This window comes from Triturus cristatus, chromosome 8 (genome assembly GCF_964204655.1).
Source record: "Triturus cristatus chromosome 8, aTriCri1.1, whole genome shotgun sequence".
Classification (NCBI taxonomy): domain Eukaryota; kingdom Metazoa; phylum Chordata; class Amphibia; order Caudata; family Salamandridae; genus Triturus; species Triturus cristatus.
The window spans coordinates 303,156,005-303,178,283 of NC_140591.1; the positions used below are offsets into that span (position 1 = coordinate 303,156,005).

Sequence of the window (22,279 nt, forward strand, 5' to 3'; positions counted from 1 at the left end):
GAACCCCTGGCCGCAAAAATTAGGCAACATCATAAAGACGGAGCGCTGGCATATCCCTCTAGGCAACTAATAATATCACTTTATGCAGATGATTTGACACTATATATAAAAACTCTCCAAGATAATATGAACCCAGTATTACGGGAAATAAACAGATTTGGTGCCATCTCTGGCATCCAGATTAACTGGACCAAATCAGCAGTATTCCCATTAACGGAATCTACTAAGCCGCACCAACTAGACTACGCCTTAGTCTGGAAATTTGACACCGGTAAATATCTGGGAATAAACGTTACCAGGGATAAAGAAGAGCTGACGCGTAACAATTATAGAGTTACAATAGACAAAGTGACAGATACCATTACCCGGTGGCTAACGCTACCTCTCTCTATGGCCGGGCGCATATCATTAGTTAAAAGGGTCCTCCTACCCAAATTTCTTTACCCATTTATAAATATCCCGTATAACCCAGGGAGGTTCTTTTTTAAGACATTAACAACGCAGGTGACTCGGCTGATTTGGGGAGGACAACAGGTGAGATTAAGTCTTACCACAATGATGCTGCCCTATGCCCAAGGGAGGGGAGGGGGGGTGCGAGGTTCCTAACTTTGAATACTACTATTACTGCGCGCAGGCACAATTTGATATGTACTGGTACCACCCCCCCCCCCCCCTCCTATGCCACATTTGGCGGTAGAAGATGGCTACATGGGCCCTGTCCCGCCCTCGGGCTACCTATTCACGTCAAGTGGGGCCCGGATGCATGACCCGCCAACAGTCGACTGCACAATCACGGCCTGGACAAAGATTGCTGCTAAACTAGAAGCCCCAGTGATGTATTCCCCTAACATTTCTCTGATACGACACCCAGCATTGCAAGTTACCTATGAGGGAATATGCAGGCGGATGTTAGAGCAACTAAAATACACTGTATGGGGGGACCTTTATATGGGAGGCACTTTTCGGACTAGGGAGCAATTTTTGGGCGCACACGCCCCCACCACCATGGATCTCTTAATGTACACAAGACTCCGCCAGTGTGAAAGCTGCCACCGCCACATTCCCCCTAGAGCCACCCACATTACTGCCGCTACATGCGTTATTACAGCCGTCCCCCCCAGACGCGTCATCTCGCTCCTATACAAGCACACCCAAAACGCAGCACAGTCATATATTCCCAAAGCCCGGGTGGAGTGGCATAAGGATCTAAGGACACCCCTGACAGACTTACAGTGGGAATTCAGTTGCAAGCAAACAGAAGCTCTCACAGCTAGTAGCCGGCTGAGACTTATCCACTATAAGTTTGTGCACAGACTATATTACACACCCGCTAAACTTCACAAATTAACTACGAGAGGATAATAGATGCGTGAGGTGTGGGAGGGAGGGGGCAGACTTATCACCTAGCATGGCAGTGTGCATGGATACAGGACTACAGGACACAGGTATTCGAGGGAATGTCATGCATGTTGGACATACAGATACAATCGACACCACTGACAGCACTGCTGAGATATACCCAGGATATCGTTCCAGGAAAGAAAAAGTTCCTGGCGCTGGGTTTCCTGAAAGCAAAGCGCAGAGTTGCCTGCAAATGGGGTCATGGGCGAGCCCCCAAATTTAAAGATTGGATCCAAGACTTAACCACATGGCAGGAACAATCACTGTGTTACGCTGAACTGCTCCCACTAATCTCTCGACCAAAAGATATATGGGGCCCTTTAACTACGTACCTCCTCTCCCAGAGAGCCAAGGTCAGCACAGAGCAAGAAGACCTATAACTAACGGGACTCTTATGAGGGGAGAAGGGGTAATGATACTGTAGTAACAGGAGAGATATTCTACAACATTTTAGGTATTGCAGCGGGCCTTGCACTTCCCAAAATGGAAACTGGACACAGGGACTGGGAGACACTTCTAAGATATATGAATTGAGTTGGAATGTATAATACAACATGTTGTATATAATATAGGATGATGGAGCAGGACGGGGGGGGGGGGGGGGATATCAGTTGGGAGTTAAATTACTACCCCAATGGGGGACGTTGATGCACGCTGTTACATGTATAAATGTACAACGACAATTTTGTGCTGCAAAGTTTGATAACAGAATAAAGAGATTTAAAAAAAAAAAAGTACATAGTTGATTGGAAATGCAGACTTCTTTGGTCCAGCACAGGCAAAGATTTGAAGCACTGCAAACTTCCACAGAACTATCAATCCTTTCCACGGTGGTGCAAGGGTTCATGGAAAAAGGAGCATACAACACAGGTTCATTAAGAAACGAGTCAGAAGAAACATTAGGCATTCATTTGTGTTTGAGTGCAAGCTACCTTTTACTTTGAGAAGTGAAGAAATAATGTCTTTATTGTAGAGGGCTAGTTGTTAACCAACTCATCTCAAAGAAGACAGGACCAACAAAAAGTGGTTATCCAAGGCAAACATGTTCAATCACTTATGTGAATGTGAAAAACCGGGCCAGAGTCAGTACTGCGTTCAATAACCAGCTGCTAGAATGGAAGTGAAGAGCTGGAGGAGTACCAGAGCCTCAAAACTGCCTACAAATTAAGTCACAGAGTTGTATGTAATGCTATTTGGTCAGGTGCAGTGAATACAGAAGCAACCAATGAGGATAAAAGGGCACGAGGTAAAGAGCCTATATAACAAGCATTTGCAATGCAATAGGTCTCACATTTACGCAAGACCTATTGCATTGCAATTGGTAGGCATCACAACAGGAGGGAGGGCGGGGGAGGGGGGAGAAGACACGACAACGGGAGGGCAGGAGGGGTGGGCGGGAGTAAAGAAGGCACCAAAGCATGTCGTGCCTGCAGTAGGAGAAACTCATTAAAAAAAATAGTGCTGGCAGTCCAAATAACACGTACTATGTAACAACCGAAGTAAAGGGGCCAGTCACCATGGGAGGTGCTAAATGAAGAGAAGGCGGTAGTAAGGAGGGACTAACAAGCCTATCGACGAGTCAGAAGCCAGCATTTAGGACAAAGACAAGCCAATGGCAAACATGGGCGGGGAGTGGGCGGAGTTTCTATTCAAGTACTCCTCTACAATACATCTCACAGAGCAGCGCATGCGCGCCGTCTCTAGGCTCGACCTAAAAAGAGTACCAGATTCAGATACGCTTTCATCGAAACTAATATTTTCAGGGGCGATGAAATCTCTGCCAAACCACAGTGACAATGTGTATGCATTCAAGGAGAATGATTCAATAAGTTAATTGTAGATACTCAGAATACAAGCTATCAAACTAAGCGACACTGTGCAGTGGTCCATAACTATATCTCCTTGTTTTGATGGAAGGCTCAGATAGCTTGGGAGAGTGATTGTTACATGACACAAGCGACACTGTGCAGTGGTCCATAACTATATCTCCTTGTTTTGATGGAAGGCTCAGATAGCTTGGGAGAGTGATTGTTACATGACACTAGGACAAACGGGCGAGGCTAATGTACAAAAACTGTTCCAGATAAGACAGGGCTATTGGAGTGAGTGAACATGGCTCCCACTTCATTTTGCTGATTACAGCAGGAAAAACTCTGAAATGACGTGTGCTAATTATTCAAAAGGATTTCTGCTCTTGATCCTGGCAGCCAATGCCTATTGTTAAAGAACTGCCATTTCCTGATGTGCGAGCCACATTGAGGTACAGATGAACTAGCCCTCTGTGGAAAAAAAACTGTGGCAGGAATGGGTCCAGGTCCTACTCATTTAGAACAGGAAATAGAAAAGTAACTGATTGGCCAGCATGGAAGGGAGTCACAATTTATGGTAGTAAGGCTGCCTAGGATCCGCAGTACCAATTTGCCTTGAAAATAGGTAGCAAATGCCCTGCAGTTCAGATGTAATTACAAAACCAAGTTGAGGTCCTATAGAGGGATTACAAATGTTTTTTTGGGGGGTGGAGAGGGGTCACATGCATTAAACCTTTTCTAACATATCCCAAGTAATGACTTGAACAAAGATGGTTCGTCAGGTAAACACAAAAAGGCCAGAAGGGCTGTCAAATAACTTTTCACTGCAGCCACTGCAAGGCTTTGCTGGGCTAACAAACAAAAGAACATCATAAAATTTGGCTTCTAAGGGGTCTAGTGTTGCGGGCCGCACACTAGTCAATACATTTGTCCCACAGTGTAGATCAACCTTGTGGCATGGTGTCTAACAGCAAAGATGAAATCAACTATATTGTCACCAAGTCAAACGCATTTAACTTCTGCATCTCCATGCAAGGAGTTGTAGGCTGTGGAGACTCTAATGCAGGACCCTTCCCTGTAGCAGAGACGGGAGGTCAACCTCTAGTGGAAGCCTGATCAGAGCTCTAGGTGCCACACTTGCCTGGCCTAGTTTGAGGTGATGAAAAATGACTGAGTTCAGTCTGTCCTCATCTTCTATCGAGCGCTGCATGTGTAAGCAGGGCCTTCGCATTGATTGAAGACATCTTGGGTCACCTTGCGATGTAGACTCCACTCGTGATCTGTCAGTCAACGACTGCTCAGTTTGTCAGCTCTGGCATTCAAGGATTCTAGGTGGTTGTTGACCAAGAAGATTTTAAGGTGGTCCGCCCACATCCAGAGGACAACGGGAGGAAAAGGGGTGGGGGTGGGTGGCAAAGGATCCAGGTCCCTGACAAATGGAATCATTTGAATGGGGCTCGGGGATATTTTAGCTCACTGATGGTAAACACCAGTCAGGAGTAGGACATCGTAGGACATCGTCTGATGGTGGTCTACAACTGCGACAAGCGAATTCACTCAAATACACAATACCTGTACTGTGGCCCTGTAAGGACTCGGTTGGCTATTCCAGGAGAGCTGACATTGCCTGTAAACTAGCCCCCCAAATAGCCTTTGAATATTCTGAATTGGTGGGGAAATTGTTTAGTTGGTGTCAATAGCCACAGAGAACATACTTTGGTGCAACAATCCTTGAATCGTTCCAGGGGCGAATCAGACTTTTCTCTGAAGAGCCTAGAGCAGGCTTCTTCAGCAGGTAGCTCTCCCTGGTACACACCAGTCTAGTAAATAATGAGTTTTCAAATTTGTTATACATATATTAATTCAACCAAGCAAAGTGTGCATTGGAGACGAAAATGTGTATATTAAAGAACTCAAACTGATTTTTATTTAAAGCTGATATTAGGGTGAAAAATCATGTGGAATTACCATGATGCAAGGGGCATTTCAGCTATGGCCATTATGTATTATTCACGTAGAGGAATTCCACATTCACAAAGTCTTTTCTGCCTTACTAGTGGCAAATGTTAACTGAGGTGATCCCTCCTGCCACTCTTGAATTCTGTTGTCACAAATGTATTCTCTTCTGACGTAGTCACTTTTAGAACACTAATATTAGTAGCTTGGAATGCTATGCATTGAGCTTAAATAGCTCTAATTACAAAAAATGTTGGAGACCCCTGACCTAGAGCCACCCCTGGCTGGCTAGATCGAAGTGCTACTTGAGCTAAAGAAAACCTTCTCTTACCGAAAGCATCAATTCTTTTCAATTCTACATCTGCAATGGGCAGACATTGGTTTAAAGATGAAGACCAGCATCAGGATTGGATAAATGACCGGCGCTGGTGAAGAGTGAGTTTTGTCAGTACAAAGGGAACCGCCGTGGACCCTGGTGTATTGGCATAGAAATCCATGCCGGAATAATTTCTGTGGAGTTGTAGGGGTCCAATAGAGGGTGCCGAGGGGGGAGACCACATGGGGGTAGACATGCCAGCAGAAGTCAAACTGGACACCCCTGCCACTCGGCGAGCCAGAGAGACGGAATTGCACCAAAAATCTGCAGCATGACTGAAAACCGGTATTTCCTGCTGGATTGATGACGGCCCAGGAAACTGAGTACACCAGGACTACTTGCGGGATTGATTCAGACTCAGGACACATCAGGGACGTGTGAGCCTTCTCTTTAGATTTCGAATGGCAGAATGGGGTCAAGTCCCATTTTGTCTTATGCTTGTGCCTAGACTCTGCCTTAAACTTACCAGAAGGCACTGAGCGAGAAATTAACTTTGAACAGGAGGGCTTGTTATTGGGACCAGCGCTTCAACTGTGAACACTTCTTATACTCAGTGACCAATGTTTAGCCTGCCAGGCGAATATCTTTAGGATGTATGAGGGGACACTTGTTGCACAACTTTGAGTCTTGACCTGAACGCAAGCACCTTAGGTATTCCACATGTGGGACCATGACTGACATCTGCTTCCTGCAAGGCTTGAATACTGTAGTCTTTGGTAGGGGCGTGATTCCCTAACACACTGATGATCTTTTCTTTTTTAATAGTTGTTAAAGATTGAATGTTTGAGCGCAGGATTCCTGCCAAAGGGTGAAGAAAAAAGGGGAAAAAAAGAAACCAGAACTTGCATTTTGGCAGAGGCGCTTGTGTCGAGTGAGATAGGCCTTCCACACTACTTGGGAGTGCTCTTGGTACAATCATTCTCTAGCCAAAGAATATGGTTAGATTGCCTTTCTAACCTCGGCAAATGTGAGGAAGGGCAATTTTTTTATCAACCTCTAATTTATTTATTTATTTATTTTTTACAATTTATTAAGCGCAACGTTTGCCCGTAGGCATCTTGGCGCTAAGACTTTCAGCAATAATCAAAGGGGATGAAATATAGCAGAAACAGTAGGCATAGTTATTGGTTAAATAACCAAGTTTTCAGTAATTTCCTGAACTGAAAGAGAGTTGGACTTAATTTGATGTGTAGTGGTAACATATTCCACATTCTAGCTGCTGATACCACAAAACGTCTGTCTCCCCAAGACACAGTTTGTGCGTGGGACAATGATTTGTAAACTAATCATAGATCTCAGGGATCTGGTGGGTTGATATAAGGTTAGTTGATCTTGAAGAACTTGTGGGCCTTGCTTGTTTAGGGCTTTAAAAGTAAGACATAAGGTCTTAAATTTGATCCTGTTCCTGATTGTAAGCCAATGATAATCCCTAATGGTTTGACTAATAGAAGCAAATTTGGGGGTTTTAGAAAGCAATCTTGCCGCCGCATTCTGGATTGACTGCATTTTCGCTATCACCCGGTTTTGAGCATTTGCAAAAAGGCCATTGCAGTAGTCTAAAGATGAGAGAACTAAAGTGCTCACCACTGTTTTAGCCGCATTGTCAGGTAGGAACGGAATGACTTTTTTAATAATCCTTAATTTCTGAAATGCAGTTGAGGCCGTCTGATTTGCATGAGAGGCGAAATTAAGTTGATCATCGAAGACGATACCTAGGTTCCTAACTTTAGATACCGGAGTCGGCAGCGTTCCCATAGATGGAGGCCACCAGACGGATGACCACCCTGGGGAAAGTTTCCCAAAGATGATCACCTCAGTCTTCTCAGAATTTAATTTCAGGCAACTCGCTGCCATCCAGTCTCTGATTGCCAGAATACCATCCTGGAACCTTACCGCTACCTCCTCCCCATCGTTCTTAATGGCAAGCACAAGCTGGGTATCATCCGCATAAGAGGTCAGGCTCATCCGGTGTTGTTTAATAACCCTAGCTAAGTCCGACACATAGATATTAAAAAGTGTCGGACTTAGGGATGAGCCCTGCGGAACCCCACAAGGCAACGCCAGACTTGCAGATTTAAAAGGGCCTAGCGTTACCGCCTGTGTTCTGCCTGATAAGAAGGAGGCAAGCAGATCCTTGGCTTTTGCTTGAATGCCTAGATTTCCGACGCGGTCAATCAAGATGGAATGATTGACCGTGTCGAAAGCCGCCGAGAGGTCCAGCAGTATTAATACTGCTGTCCCACCTTGATCTTTGATTACTCTGATGTCATCTGCGGCTTTAATCAAGGCCGTCTCCGTGCCATGAAGCTTCCGGAAGCCGAATTGTGCATCATCCAGCAATTTATGTTGTTGTATATATTCTGCCAGCTGGGAATTTATAGCCTTCTCGAGCACTTTTGCCAGGAATGGTAGTCCTGCAATAGGTCTGTAATTCTTAAGCTCCTCTTTATCCAAAGAGGGTTTCTTAAGAAGAGGTTTAATTGTCGTGTTTTTTAGGCTATCTAGATAGATACCCGTTTTAAATACAGTATTACAGACTAAGGTGACAGTCTCTATAATCGTTTCCAAGACTGGGAGAAGAATTTTTGGAGGGCAGGGATCCAGTGCCGATCCCGATTTTATCTGCTGTATGATGGTCCTCATGTGTGCGGTATCTATATCTTTAAATTGGTCTAAGGAACAGTTCAACCGCCCATGATTAGAAAAATTGTTGTCTACATTGACCTTAGATGCGAACTCTACATAGATATCCTTTACTTTAGTAAAAAAGAATTTTGCTATAGAGTCGCAAAATCTCTGCGAGGGGGGGGGGGGGCTAGATCTACCACTTTACCTGCCAACTGCTGTACTACTCCAAACAATTCTTTACTAGAGTTCTTAGCATTCTCTATTTGTTGTGCATAGAACTTTTTCTTTGTCTCGTTGATAATTTTTTTATAACAGTGTAAAGTGTCTTTGTATTTCCTTCTGCTCTCAATGTCATAGGATCTACGCCAACAACGTTCCCGAGTTCTGCATTGCTGCTTTTTTTTTCTTAATTCCTCATTAAACCATGGGGCAGATGGTGTCGTCCTATTTTTTTATATAGATTTTATAGGTACAAGGGTATCAATCGCATTTCCAATCCAGGAAGTATACTGATTGGCAGCTGTATTGGCTTCTAGGGAAATCTTAGGACGTGAGCTTTCTAGGTGCTCTTTAAAAGCGACAGTCTAAATCTTTCCAAATTTTAAAGTACTCTTGATTTCTAGGCACGTGCTTCCTACAATGTAAAGAATTGACGATAATCCCGGCCAATATGGCATGAGGGTCGGACCACGTAAGTGGCAGAATATCAGAGACATTTAGCCCATTAATATTAGAGAAAATAGATGTGGTAATCTCAAGGGAGAGGCCAAAGGCATCCAGGTCTGCCAGTAGCGTTTGCGTGTCTGTATCGTCAGTTTTATCTAAATGGAAATTCCAATCCCTAGCATCATACAGGAGTCCTCAATAGCTAGGGTTTCCAGCAATGAACAAAAATTAGACAGAAAATCATTGCGGGGGCCCGGTGGCCGGTATACAAGTATACCTTTGAGATTAAATGTAGGTGTGAGCAAGATATTAAAATGTAGAGCTTCACAGGATGAGGAGTGAATGGGATTAGTTCTTGTAGGGAACTCAGACCGTGATATTATTGCTACGCCACCCCCATTCTTTCCCCGCCTGTCCATTCTCTGAATGGAGAAATCCGGTGGGACTGCAATCACTAAATGCGGGTCAGAGGAATCGTTCAACCATGTTTCTGTCATAAATAAAATATCTATATTATAATCCTGGATTAAATCCGCTATTTCATGTCTATGCCTACCAGCTGAACGCGCATTAATTAATGCCACAACAATATTTTTGGTTTCATTTCCATTCTTTCCATATCTTAATTTATTTATAAATGGCGGGATGCACTTACATTCTGGACATATGATGATAGCATCTCTAATCACAAACTCAGAATCGTAGTGGGGACACACATTAGTATGTCCTGGTCTGAGCTGGAACAAGGAGTCTGAGGAATAGGTAATCTGGGCCCCTTGCGTGGTTGAACCAGGGGTTCTGGCCCACGGCCCGAACCCGGCGCGGACGGGCGCAGACGGGCTTGCCTTTGGCGCGCCTTCGGCGTGCTGACGGCACGCCCGCTGCGCCCGCCTGCTGCGCGGTCGGGAAGGCATGGAAATTTATACTATGCAGAGGAGGACGGGAGGCGTCTAGAGCTGGACCGCAACCTGTTTTGTCCCGGTAAGATGGTGGCTAGCGCCCTTTGACCCCCCTGCTTCAGCACCTTAATCGGCTGAGCCGGGAGTGAAGGATCGGGTACAAGGAGCCTCGTTGCGTCTAATATCGCGCACACGAGTGTCCGGTCTCTTAGCTTAAAAAAGGCAAGTTAAAATATTCACAAGTTTTAAAAACGCTGCCAACAATTCAATCTTTATCGTGCAAAGTAGCAACAGGGAAAATATAGCCCCCGGCTTCCGCCTCAGGGGAGATATAGCTAAAGCTGTTTGAACAATGAAGAACCCATTCCAAAGTAGTTACCCTAGTTTTTAATGGATCTTGATAAAATCCTATAAACCGCATGTGATTTAACTGATACGTCTGCAACTTCTAAGACAACTCTGAACCACCAATTGGAGGCATAGCCAATCTGTATACAATTAAGTGAACCATGTTGAAAACCAGGCCAATGCAGTTGTTAGACAGGCATTTAATAAAAACAAAAACTGCTTTTATGAAGAAAAGTGTAACATTTATTTATTTTGTAAAAAGTGCTCTGGGTTTACATGAGTGGGTGGGACTATTCAGTGATTTTGATTATCAATGTTAACCCCCATACATCTTGTATCTGTAGGAGGGGCAAATATGCATGCAATGAGAATTACTCCTTAAAAGTATCCATGATATCATGTAATACACATTTAGTGTACTCTTGTAGAATGAGGATCTGTAAGCATTTTCCTACTAGTTAACTAAATTTTACAAGTCTCATCTGTTGAAAAGCACCACTAGGATCTCAGTTTTCTTCATGTTCACCTTCAACTATTTTTTTGCCTTCCCAGTCCTCGTTTCTCCTCAGGAAAAGTTGGAAACACTACCAACCAGTAGAAAGCATAGATGGTGCTGTCTGCATAGGTGTAAAATTGGAGTTCTATGGCCTGGATGAAAATGGCCAAAGCAGTTTCATACACTAAAGTGGTAGGGTGATGGTGCAAAACTAAGGGACACCACAGGGAGTTAAGACCTGAGACAAACGTTGTCCTAAAGCTCCCTAGTATATAAGGCATGTGAGAATAAAGTGTGGAAATCAAAATGCCATGGTAAGAAATATAGAACAGTGCTCAAACGCATAGAAACATCAGGCACGTTGCACACTTAACACTTGCAAACAGTCAGAGGACCTCCATTACCACTACTAAGGCAGATTTGGTGCTCCAAGCTGGTATGAAGCCAAACTGGCCATCATCAAGGATGTTTAATTTCTCCAAGATGTTCAGCAATTGTAATGCTAGATGGTTTGGTCATCTAATAAGAGGCTATCAGAAAAGAGATGGAGAAATAGTTGGGTGGGGCTAAGCTTCTTAAACAGGAGCATTGCAGTTAATTCTTTAAGTAGTTTAGCTACCACATAGCATGCAAGAGATGCACGGATAATACAACTAATAGAGAGGCCATGTTTGACATCCAGTTTACTAAAGGTACACAGACCAACGAAGGAAATGGATCTTAAGGAAGAAGGTACTTTGATTATGCCTTCTCAATTAATCTCAGAAAAATAGGGGAAGACTGTTAGAGGTTTTCCAAGTGAGCAAAAATAAATCTTTGCTGTTCTGGGTCAAACAGCTCCTCTAACATCAGAAAAATATATTTTTTGCATGCTGAAAGCAGATGAGATCAATTAACTTGTAATGCAATTTTCTGAGAGCAGATCAGTCAACGTTCAGAGCATTCGTCTATACATTTTGGTATGCCAGTGTGGCTAATCCACCATTGCTGCACAATTTCTGGTGCTGCTTTTAAGAAGGGTTAAGTCTTCAAAGAGCAAAAGCAAACGTTTGAAGTTTGAAATTGTAGCTTTTTTTAAAGTCCGCTAGGAGATCTCTCTTTATATTAGGCCCCTCCACACACCATTGGGCAGCCTATTGGAGGAGAGCCGCAACATAGTCAAGACGCAGGACAGGGAGGCCCAGACCATCCAGCTCCATGTCCAGCTTAAGAATCTCCAGTTTAACACTGCTACGCTTCCCGGCCCATTCCAGAGAGACAAGGAGGATATTATGTGTTTCAAAAGTGGACCTAGGAATAGCGCTGAAAGAGTTCTGGAGGACGTACAGACAGCATGGCAGAAGGACCATTCGGACCAATGCTACAGGACCCGTAATAGAGAAGTGGGAGTTGATTCCAGAAGTTGATAGAGGACTGTAAACCTGCGAGGACTGCTCCCATATTCCATGTGTATTGCACGTCGTTTGAAAGTGCCACTTGGATTCCGAGGCACCGGAAATTATCACATTCCCATCAGAACTCAGTTGGGGGAGGTCTGCTACTTCCTTGCAAACAAAAGCTGCAAGTGGAAACATAGCTGATATCTGATTGTTAACCTTTAGCCCCGACAAGGCACCAAATTCCATCAAGATGTCTAGGAGAGCAGGTAGTGCCCTCTCTGGATGAGTTATGTAGAGCAGGGCATCATCTCCATACAGAGACACTATGTGAACCCGGCCGCTCACGATGACCCCTCCCCCTCACCACAGCCCCCAGCGAGCCATGTCCCATCGCAGTTAGATCCCCAAAGACATTATTGCGAGGGTGAACAAAAGTGGGGACAGCGGACAACCCTGTAGCGTGCCACATTGAATGGGGAAAGATATCACATCACTGTATCACTGTTTCGGACCCTAGCAGTCGGTAGACTGTACAGTAGAAGCACCCAAGAAACAAATTCCTTGACGAGGCCCATTCGTGCCAAAACCTCCCACAGATAGTTCAATGTTTGAGTATTGAAAGACTTTTTGATGTCTAAGGCTAGGGCGACAGTGCTGACGTTCATGGTCTCTGTGGCATGCAGGAAATGGGCCAGTCTACACAGATTTGTGTGCGTACCGCGACCTGGCATAAAACTACATTGGTCTGTGTGGACCAGATGCGTCACTACTCTGCTCAAACGGAGTGCTTGTACTTTGGCCAGTATTGATGCCTAATACTGATAATGGACGGTAAGAGCCCAGCACACACTGGTCTCTAGCATCACAATTTTGGCCCCCGTCATCGATGGCGGTAAAAACCCCAACCGCCTAACCTCCCGGAGGGTCTCTAAAAGGGGAGGTAGTAGGAGGCCTGCGTAGGATTGGAAATACTACACCGACAGACCATTGGGACCAGGAGATTTACAGCAAGCCATGGTCACCAATTCAATCAGGTCTTCAAGGCGGATTTCTCCACTGAGACCTTCGAGTTGGCCATCAGTGAGGCTGGGCAGAGTCCGGCAATCCAGGAAACCCGCCAAGACATCTTGTGCTATGTGTACCTCTTCCCCATATACAGAGGATAGGAGAGCATGCATAAGGATACGGATGCCTTGTTGTGTGGATAAGTGGCAAACATCAGCCTGCCGGAGCGTAAGACTAATTGGGGGATGGGGGGGGGGGGGGGTTCACGCTTAAGAACCATGACAGCAAACTGTCAGACTTGTCCCCCTCTTGGTGCAGCAGTTGGCGGTATTCACACCGAACCAGGCAGTCCAGCCTGTCCTATATTTCTCCCACCCTGCCCTGAACATGTAGCAGCGTCTCTCCCTGGTCTTCCCTAGTGGGTTCTGCTCCCTGCAAAGTGGTCAGGGCTTCCTCCACACTCAATAAGTCTCTCTCCAATTGTCATCTGAGTCCACCCACCCTAGGGCAGCATTTTCCAGGGGTTACTACCTTCAAAAGCTTCCCATTCTGTCCCTCTGCATCCTATGGACCCCACAACTGTCAAAGTAGGCCACCGTCACCCCCTCAATCCTCCCTGGAACCCGTCGTCCTTTAGTGCTGTTGGACGTCAATGCCACAAAGGGACCCGTGGGAGTGCACCTCGAGGTCCCTCCGGGAGCACTGGTGCATGGTCGGAGAGGTATCTTCCCAACACTTGTATGTGTACTGCCACTACGGCCACCGCCACGGACAGCAGAAAATGGTCCAATCTACTGTAGACTGTATGGGTGGGAGTGTAACAGGTTTTACCCCCCTTACTCCAGGTGCAGCGAGTGCCACGCATCCGTATAACCCATCCTGTCCATGACCCCCGGAGTGCGGTCGACATGTTGGGTTTAAAGGGGAGTGGGGTGGTTGGGGAAGGGGGTGACGGGAGTGGAATGTCTGTCCAAGGAGCTGTTCAAAACACAATTAAAATCCCCAGTCCATACTACCAGCAGGGTCCCCACATAGGGCAGCAGAAGAGTCTCCATAAGCAGATAGAAAGAGCCATCAACAACATTTGAGAACAAACATTCAGGAGACATATTTCCTTACCATCGAGCTCCGCATGGACCAGTACATACCTACTCTCCACATCAGCCTTGCTGCCAAGGATTCTGAACGGTACTTGAGGGGCCACCCAAACAACCACTCCCCGTTCATATGTGGAATAAGTTGCAGAAAACATCTGGCCTCTCCATTTTTTATGAAGCTTGGAAACTTTTGAATTAGTTTAGTGCGTTTCCTGCAGCATAGCTATATAAATGCTGTGTCTACGAAGGTCACTGTGTACCCTGTATCTCTTTACAAAGGAGTTAAGGACCTGTATATTCCAGGTTACAATTTTTTATCGGTGTCATCTAGCCATCTGTTGTCTTGCATCTTCATGTCACAAATGCCCAGCAAATGCTGCAAATGAAAACATCCCTTAGGATAACACATCCCTCCAACACCCAGGTAAACACTACAATACCAGATCGTGCCTCCCCAATTATATGTCCTACCCATAAACTAAAACCTAAAAGAAAACCGGTTATAATCAGTCTCTAACCATAGAAAATCGATTTGCAGAATGAATCACCAGCAACTCACACACCTAACAATCACACAGCAGGCAACCAAGGAAATCGGGACCGTGCCGTGTAGAGGAAGAGCCTCAGCGCGGAATTGTACCTTTAATCTGGATGAGGGCTACATAGTCTATTGTCACTGTTAAATGGCCACCCATGGACCAAGAGAAGCCATTGCCAGCATTAGCAGAGTCCTGATGAAGAGAGGAAAGTCTCTCATGAACCAAAGAGGCAAAAATAATCATTCAATCTAGAGTGCTCACACGATATTTAGTTTGATTAACATTGTTCAAAGGAGAACAGGTCTGAAACTGAAGTAAGGAATGATTGGATATGAGCTACTTTAGAAGATCTTTATAACAGTGTTCCTAGGCCGATATTTACACCTTTTTTCTCCTTCAGTTGTTACAACATATTCAAGGTATAGCATATATTAGGGTTCTACAAAATTATAATAATACCAGCAAAAATCTTACTGTATACAAAAACAGTACATTGCTTACATAACAAAACACATTTTGCCCAATTATTCTAGGATACACAAGCCATGGATAAATCACTCAAAAAAGATTGATTCAGTCTCTTTAAGTTGGAAATAAAATAAAGTAGGGTAGGTGTTGGGACACAGAAGGCAAAAGTGACAGACAAAAGGCAATGAATTTGAACAGGCCTAGCATAGCCATAAAAAACATACAAGTGCTATAGAAAGATTATATCCGCAATAGTAAAACAGCCAATTTACTGATTTCATGGTGGTGAGATCAAACACCTTCTGCAACAAGGGTCAAAAGCAGACTGCCATAATCAAAGGAATATCATGCAAACATTGTATACATACAAATTAAGGAAAAAACAGGTGCGTACAGCCAGGTTAATACTGCAATGTAACCACTTTCAGAACAAATGAAAGAACTCACCTAATATATGCTTGCAAACTGCAAATGGCGATTTGGATTTCCTAAATGATAAAAATATGTGTTCTGCGTGTTGCCGTTGTTCGTTATTGACCATAGAAGGCGGTGCCTAAAAGAGAAAAAAATAATGAAGATTTTACCAAATTTCCCAACAAAAAAATGTAACCTTCATGTGTCCCAGAGGTCACTTCTTACCACCGAATGTCTTCAACTTATGCACCCAAAGACTTGTGTAAGGAGCTAATAAGCTGGCTATTGGATAGAAATGCATCATTCATATTACTCCAAAACTTAATGTGGAGTGCGCTCGATTTTTGTGCTAGCTCAGATACTGAAACATATATTTGGATTACAAGACTGTAGTAGTTGTTTCCCAACAGGATGTACAGATGAATTTGCAAAAACAGTAGTTGGTAGCTGAAAATGCTACCTGTATTGCAATGCAATTGCTCATCAATTTCAGATTCCTCTTTCCATTAACATTCTAGTTACGAAACAGAAAAGTTAAACTTCAAATATGAGTTTTCAATGTTAGTTGCACTGAGACGGTCCCAGGAGATCTCGCACATTCTACACAGCACTGTCTAAAGAATTGTCTCTTTAATGAATTCACAAGTTTAGCTGAACAGCGAGGGGAAAGTAGATAGAAGCAACTGCCTCTATTGACTTCTTACAACAGTTGGATAAAATAGATTGTTGCAACGTGATGAAGAAAAGTTGCTTGATCTACTTGAAATTCATCTCCAAAATCAAATATCCAAGCAGTTAGGATCAATCAAACAGTGAAGCTTTAATGATGTAGGTCCCTGTAAATTTCTGCAAAATTAATATTTCCTAGGATGACTGCATTAGAAGCCTTTCTACCGGCAGAATATACAATATGAAATAGGCAACAGATGTGCTTGTCGTAGCAGAACCCAAAAGATATAGTCCTTCAAGTTATTTCCTGCTTTTATGGCCTTTCCTCCAATAAACAACCAGGCAGAGTTCAGAAAAAAGGCCTGAGTAAATTTTAGGTAGTTGGTTATTGTGGTAGGTCATCAGTAAGATCATCATTAGATTAAACAGCTGAAAGCTTGGAAGGTATCTATAAGAAAAAATACCTATCTGCTCCTAGAAGTCCTATGCTACACGTTTGAGTAAATAGAAATGGTGGCAGTTAAGGTACATAAAAAGGTCAATCGTGCAATAGAAACAGTATAGTGGCCAGTGTAGGAAAAGGTTGACGTGAAAATAAATAGAATACAATGATACACTTCTAACATTTATTGTAGCTCGACAGTTATGTGGGTAAAAATATTCAGCTGTGTAAGATAGTCTGATGAACAAAACGGGAGTCGATGTTTCAACCGCCATGGTCTGATTCATGACGGTGTCATCTTCAGGACAGTCGGATAAAGCTGCTTCTGGTAGTCACCATTTCAACAGGAGAGAAATAATCATTAGCAAAACCTGGAGCAAAATTTCTCCAAAAACTACAAGTTACATCAGGCTCAATAGGGAGCATCAGTAGAGCCTTTCAGAAAGGTTACACAAAATGTCCTGGTCTAGGATAATTTGCCAAAATGACAATGTCCAGCATGGTCAGAATTACTGTAGCAAGTAGTTGGAAAACAATAACTCAACACCAGCTCCATTCAAGATAACAAGATGAGACTACCCAATTTGCTCAACTATATCAGCATCAGGAAACTTATTGTCAGAAGACTGACTAAAGGGGCGCACATAAAATTTAAAATTAACAAAAGTCTATTGACACAAACCTGGACAATAAGCAATGAAAGAAAAATGGATGCGGTCTATTGTCCTAAATGCCCTACCAGAGTCTCGACCAAAATCCATGGCACTGTGTGGCTTCAGTGCAGTGAATAACTGGATTACGATCCGGCTCTTCACAGCAGAGGATTCCTATGGCAGCCATTAACATTAGAATCGTATGCATTACCAAATTAAATAGAATCATGATGATTAATGCTACCCGCATAGATATAATTGACAAAGACAAATATGCCCAGGTACGCAGCTATACCTACTGAGACAGTCTGTTCAAACACAAAATTAGGAAAATGAAAATCATCCATAAATGAAAATATGTATCTATGAATATTACTAGAAAATATAGTGCTGCATGAAATCAGAAGATGTGCTATGTGCTCTGGAAAGACACAATCTGTTCAGTGTTTAGAAAGGGGTGTCAACCCATCAGCATCTAATACCTCAATACAACAATAATAATCACACACTGAGCTGCATATCATGGAATGGAAGTTGTGACATTTCACCCTGCAGAAAGTAACAGCAGCCACAAAGTATCATAGGATAGAGGTAGAATTGGTCAGAAACAGGTTTATGGCACATACAAAAAGCAAAGGATTGCAGTTCTTTTAAAGTGTATCTTTCAAGTATTAGGGAGGGTGGGCAAGAAGCAAGATGGAGAGCCTCGCACAAGGAAGGCCAGTTCACAAATCTCGTTAAAAGTAAAGTGCTACATAAACTGTGTATTGAATTTTATTTCTTAATTATATACAGGAACACTGTAAAAGGTGCGCATCGGTTGGCATTCCTAGTATGTAGGTCTCTTTCAATAGCGGCTATGAAAAACAGATCACCTCGTGGCAGAGTACAAAGCAAATTTGAAATATCTGGTTATCAACCACAAGCAGCTGTTGGATTCAATAAATATTTTCACTAAGGTTACAAGAAAGCTGGGTGAACCATCTTTTGTTTCTATTTTGCCTAAGGCGTGGCTAGCATGCCCACTAGCCGAGACACCCAATGAAAACAGGTGATGCAGCATATTAAACCCAAAACAATCTCTTTAACATGAAGTAGAGATAGGCATACCAACCTCAAGCTCTGAAAAGAGAGCAGAATGACCACTTAAAGCTTCTCGATTATAGATATGGATTTGCAGTGCAAAACTGAGAATAATAGGTGGTCTTAGCGGTGCAGGGTCACCTTGGCCTTGCCCAAATATTATACCATTTTTTGCCAGTAGATAACAAAATAGATCACTGGATAAAACAACTGATTGACAATCCAGGTCAAAATAACTGCTAACTTAAGGTGGTTAAAAAAAGGCAAATGTTGAAAAAGAAAATGGCAGCACACATATGAGCGAGAAGGTAAAAATGTTTTTTACCAAGCGCAGAATTTATCAGCTGGGATAAACAAAATTAATGCGATGTCTCAAGAACACTCTACCAGTACTGTGTTGTGTAGCTCCTAGGTAGATACAGATCACTGTGTACATGTTACAAACCCTTCTTAGTGGGATTTTCAATAAATTAAAGAAACAATTATCTACAGCAACCAACCACCAGTCTGACTTAGTTCATGAACTGAAATGATCGTTAGAGAAATTAATCGACAGGTTCACTTCACCAGTAAGTATGATATTTATTAAAATAAACAAATATAGTGTGCCCCTGACACTACAGAAATGTCAAAGAGGGGCTTGGCTTGTACTTAGGCCTACTGCACTATTTCAGTTTGAAGGTCTCTGCTGGATAACGTAGCCCCATTTCCACCACAACTGCAATATTGTTCACTTACTGTATACAATGAGTTCAGCAAAATACAGTAGGACTGTGAAAGGAATCGTGAGGAGAGAGTAAAAACCTAACTGACCCTGTGTCTACTGCAGCTCTTAACTTGATGCTTGTTTCCTTGGGGAGTTTTTATGACAGACGACTGGATCTGGAAGGCATCACTACAAAATTGCCACCCTTACTGCAACGATTCATGTTATGTCTCATAAAAAGCAAGGCATCAGTGGGAATAGCACAACACCAAGAAAGTCTTCCTTCAACCAAATCTGCAAAATGCTAAAGACCAACATGACCAGCACATGCAGGGATGAGAGACATGAATTAGTCCCTGGTTATTCTTCCCGAAACATGGAGCTGGGTATAAAGTTGGTTCAGTAGCTGAAGAGGTCATGAACAATTTGCTACAGCAACATTTGCAGTTATCTGTTCCTTATGATATTCCAGATCCAGCAGAATATTCTCATTTAAGAAAGCTCACAGTAATGAGCAGAACTTTGATACTTTGTTGAGGTGAAAGGGCCACTCTGTATAAAAGAAATACTTTGAGAAATTCCAACACAGTAAATATAAAACTGGGTAAAAGGAAGGACCACAAAGGTAAAACCCATAAAGGGAAGGTTACACCATTTCCAAAGCAGACTACTCTAGAAATGCTATTCTGGGAAGCAGAATAACAAAGCAAAGGCCCGCTCGAATATCACCACTTAAATAAGCTAATGTCACATTTGTGATTGCTGAAGGCACTCTAAACAAGTCAATGTCCAGCGGAGACCTCAGTGATAGCAAGCAAAGGTCTGTGGCCTGTGATAAACATTCTGTTAGCTTACCGATTTCAGCTCAGGGTGCCAAGGCCGATCATCCTAAGAGGAAAGGCCAAGGAAATAAGTACATTGAAAAGGAGGGAATGCGAGTGGTTTTGCATCAGCACTGCATGCCCCAAGGACAACAATAACGCATGATTTATGCGTTTCTGAACCAATTGGAAGTACCTACATTAACAGTCAAAACTATTACAATTATTCATAACCCAATGTTTGGTTGAATGATGTGACAGTCTGACAAATTAGGATTCTGCCATAGCACTTGTGGTGCACCTTTCTGCATCACTGTAAGAGATGTAAGAGAGTTAGTTATTAGCTGCGAAGGATGTGGGTCCTTCACAAGTGATAAGTCTGCAACCTTCCCTCTACTGGGAATCAAGTATCCTGCTGTAGCACTTGACTCTCTTAGGGTAGAAACGCAGCAGTCCAGTGCCTACTAGGGAGGTGGTGTGGACTACTACCCCTATCTGTAGACAAAAAAACAAGCAAAACCCAATACATCAGGCGCGTGCTTTCACTTATAAAAGGAAAAGCACTTTATTACGCACACACTACTCAATACCACACATTATTTTACAAACCTACATGACGGCAGGTGAAATACCTATGGTGAAACCCTCCTAATAGTACACAATCCTAACAAGCCCTGAATCCTAGAATCACGAAACCCCCACATATACCACAAACACCACAATGGGTAGTAGTATCAGAAAGTAGGGCTACTGCTTTGTCAGGCGGTCACCACATTAATAAGAGCAGATATGTGTCATAAAAAACCAATGCAACACCCTTAAAAACACTAAGGTTGGTACCATCTTAGAGTAGCAATATTATTACTTGTAATGAATCACTGCATGGGGAAAGTTGCGTTTTGCTACTGGTGGCATGCTGCAGACACCAGGAGTTGTTTCTTCAGGCTTGCTAGGGGGGAAGTGGGGGGGGGGGGGATAGTGATTTCTGCTGCTTTCACTTCCTACATAATCTTCCTGCACAACGGTTTAGGAAAGTCCTAGATAGCACCATCAAGTTGTCTGTTGAAAGACCTGATCCTGGGAGCCTATGCTTCGCCCTGAATTGCCACAGCTGCCTAATCCCTTCCCTCCAAAACTTCAACGGGTAGACAGACCCTCCTGGGAGTGGGCACTGGAGGTCTGACTAACCCCCACCCTCTTTGGTTTTTTGTGGGACTGAGAATTCCCAAGCCACGTGCAATGTGAAAAGATGCAGATTCCTTTCCCCATCCTCCCCTCTCTCATGAGCAGGCCAAATTACTGCCTAGTGGCCCTACTGTGTGTAGATCACCCAGGTGGCCAGCAGAGCTATTAACTAGGCCCAGCAGAGCAATTCAAATTCTGAATCTGACTAGGCACTGTGTTAGAAAAAAATTATAAGTATTGAAGTGCCACAAGGAGTGCATCTATATATGTGGAAATTAATGTAGGATCTGCATATGGTATCCAGATTTACCATATTATTGGTACATCAACCAACTCTCTAGACCCAAATATGGTGAAACTGAAATTGGTGCAAATTTCACCTATAATTTAAAATACAGTAAAGCACACGAGGTTTACATACTCAAACTATTGACGACCACTCATGTTATAAGGTCTGCACAGGTCAGCACCAATCTATGAAGAGGCTACCTGTGCACAGATACAGGGTTGAGTTAGACCTTAGTCTCACATGGTCAGTCACATGTTTCTGCTCCCCTATGGGTAATAAATAACAAGCTCACCTCAGGGTTGGCAAACTCCATAAATTGAAGAGATCACACATTTAAATCTTCTCAAGCAGATATTCCTTCTTCAGTGTGTGAGCCGGAGTACGTAAATACATACATTGGAGTGCAATATCAGCAATGGTGTCAAAGAAAACATTAACGTTAAGAAATTGATGTTGGTACTCTGAGACAGTTAGTCCTTGACAGAAGACACAGCAAACTATGGGAATAATGCCAGGCTGCTAAACCATAAACGCTCCAAATCCAGACAAATAACACACACACAGTGATGTTGAAGTAGAAAAGGCATGCTATCCCTGGTTATGAAGGAAACACTAGGCTTCAACTCACACCTACCCCTCCACCCTCTTTGTAAGCTATGAGGTAAGGAAAGAACAACAGAGCCAAGATTGTTGATTGATGCCCTTAAAAGCATATACAAGGACTACGACTAAAAGAACTTTAAGCATAGCGAGTGGTCAGGGTAGCGAACTGCAACAGTACAGCAATCTGGCACCTAAGAGGGACCACCGGTAGGTTATAAAGAGATAAAGCACCTAAAGGAATAAGTTAAGAGAGTGAAATAATTCCACCTTAAAGCAATTGGGGACAAAGATTTAAGACCGGATTTACCCAGTTTTTCACTCAAGAGAGTAATCGTGTATACATCCATC

The 22,279-nt window shown here is 43.3% G+C and overlaps 1 protein-coding gene across 2 annotated transcripts in view; it reads right to left on the reverse strand.

The window, feature by feature from the left end:
- Positions 1-22,279, reverse strand: part of XPO4 (exportin 4) — a 495,809-nt gene that overhangs the window by 391,667 nt on the left and 81,863 nt on the right. For both annotated transcript variants that reach the window (XM_085621575.1, XM_085621576.1), the window contains exon 2: positions 15,514-15,619. In XM_085621575.1, the coding sequence (XP_085477701.1) occupies positions 15,514-15,619 (106 nt within the window). The remainder of the gene's footprint in view (positions 1-15,513; positions 15,620-22,279) is intronic.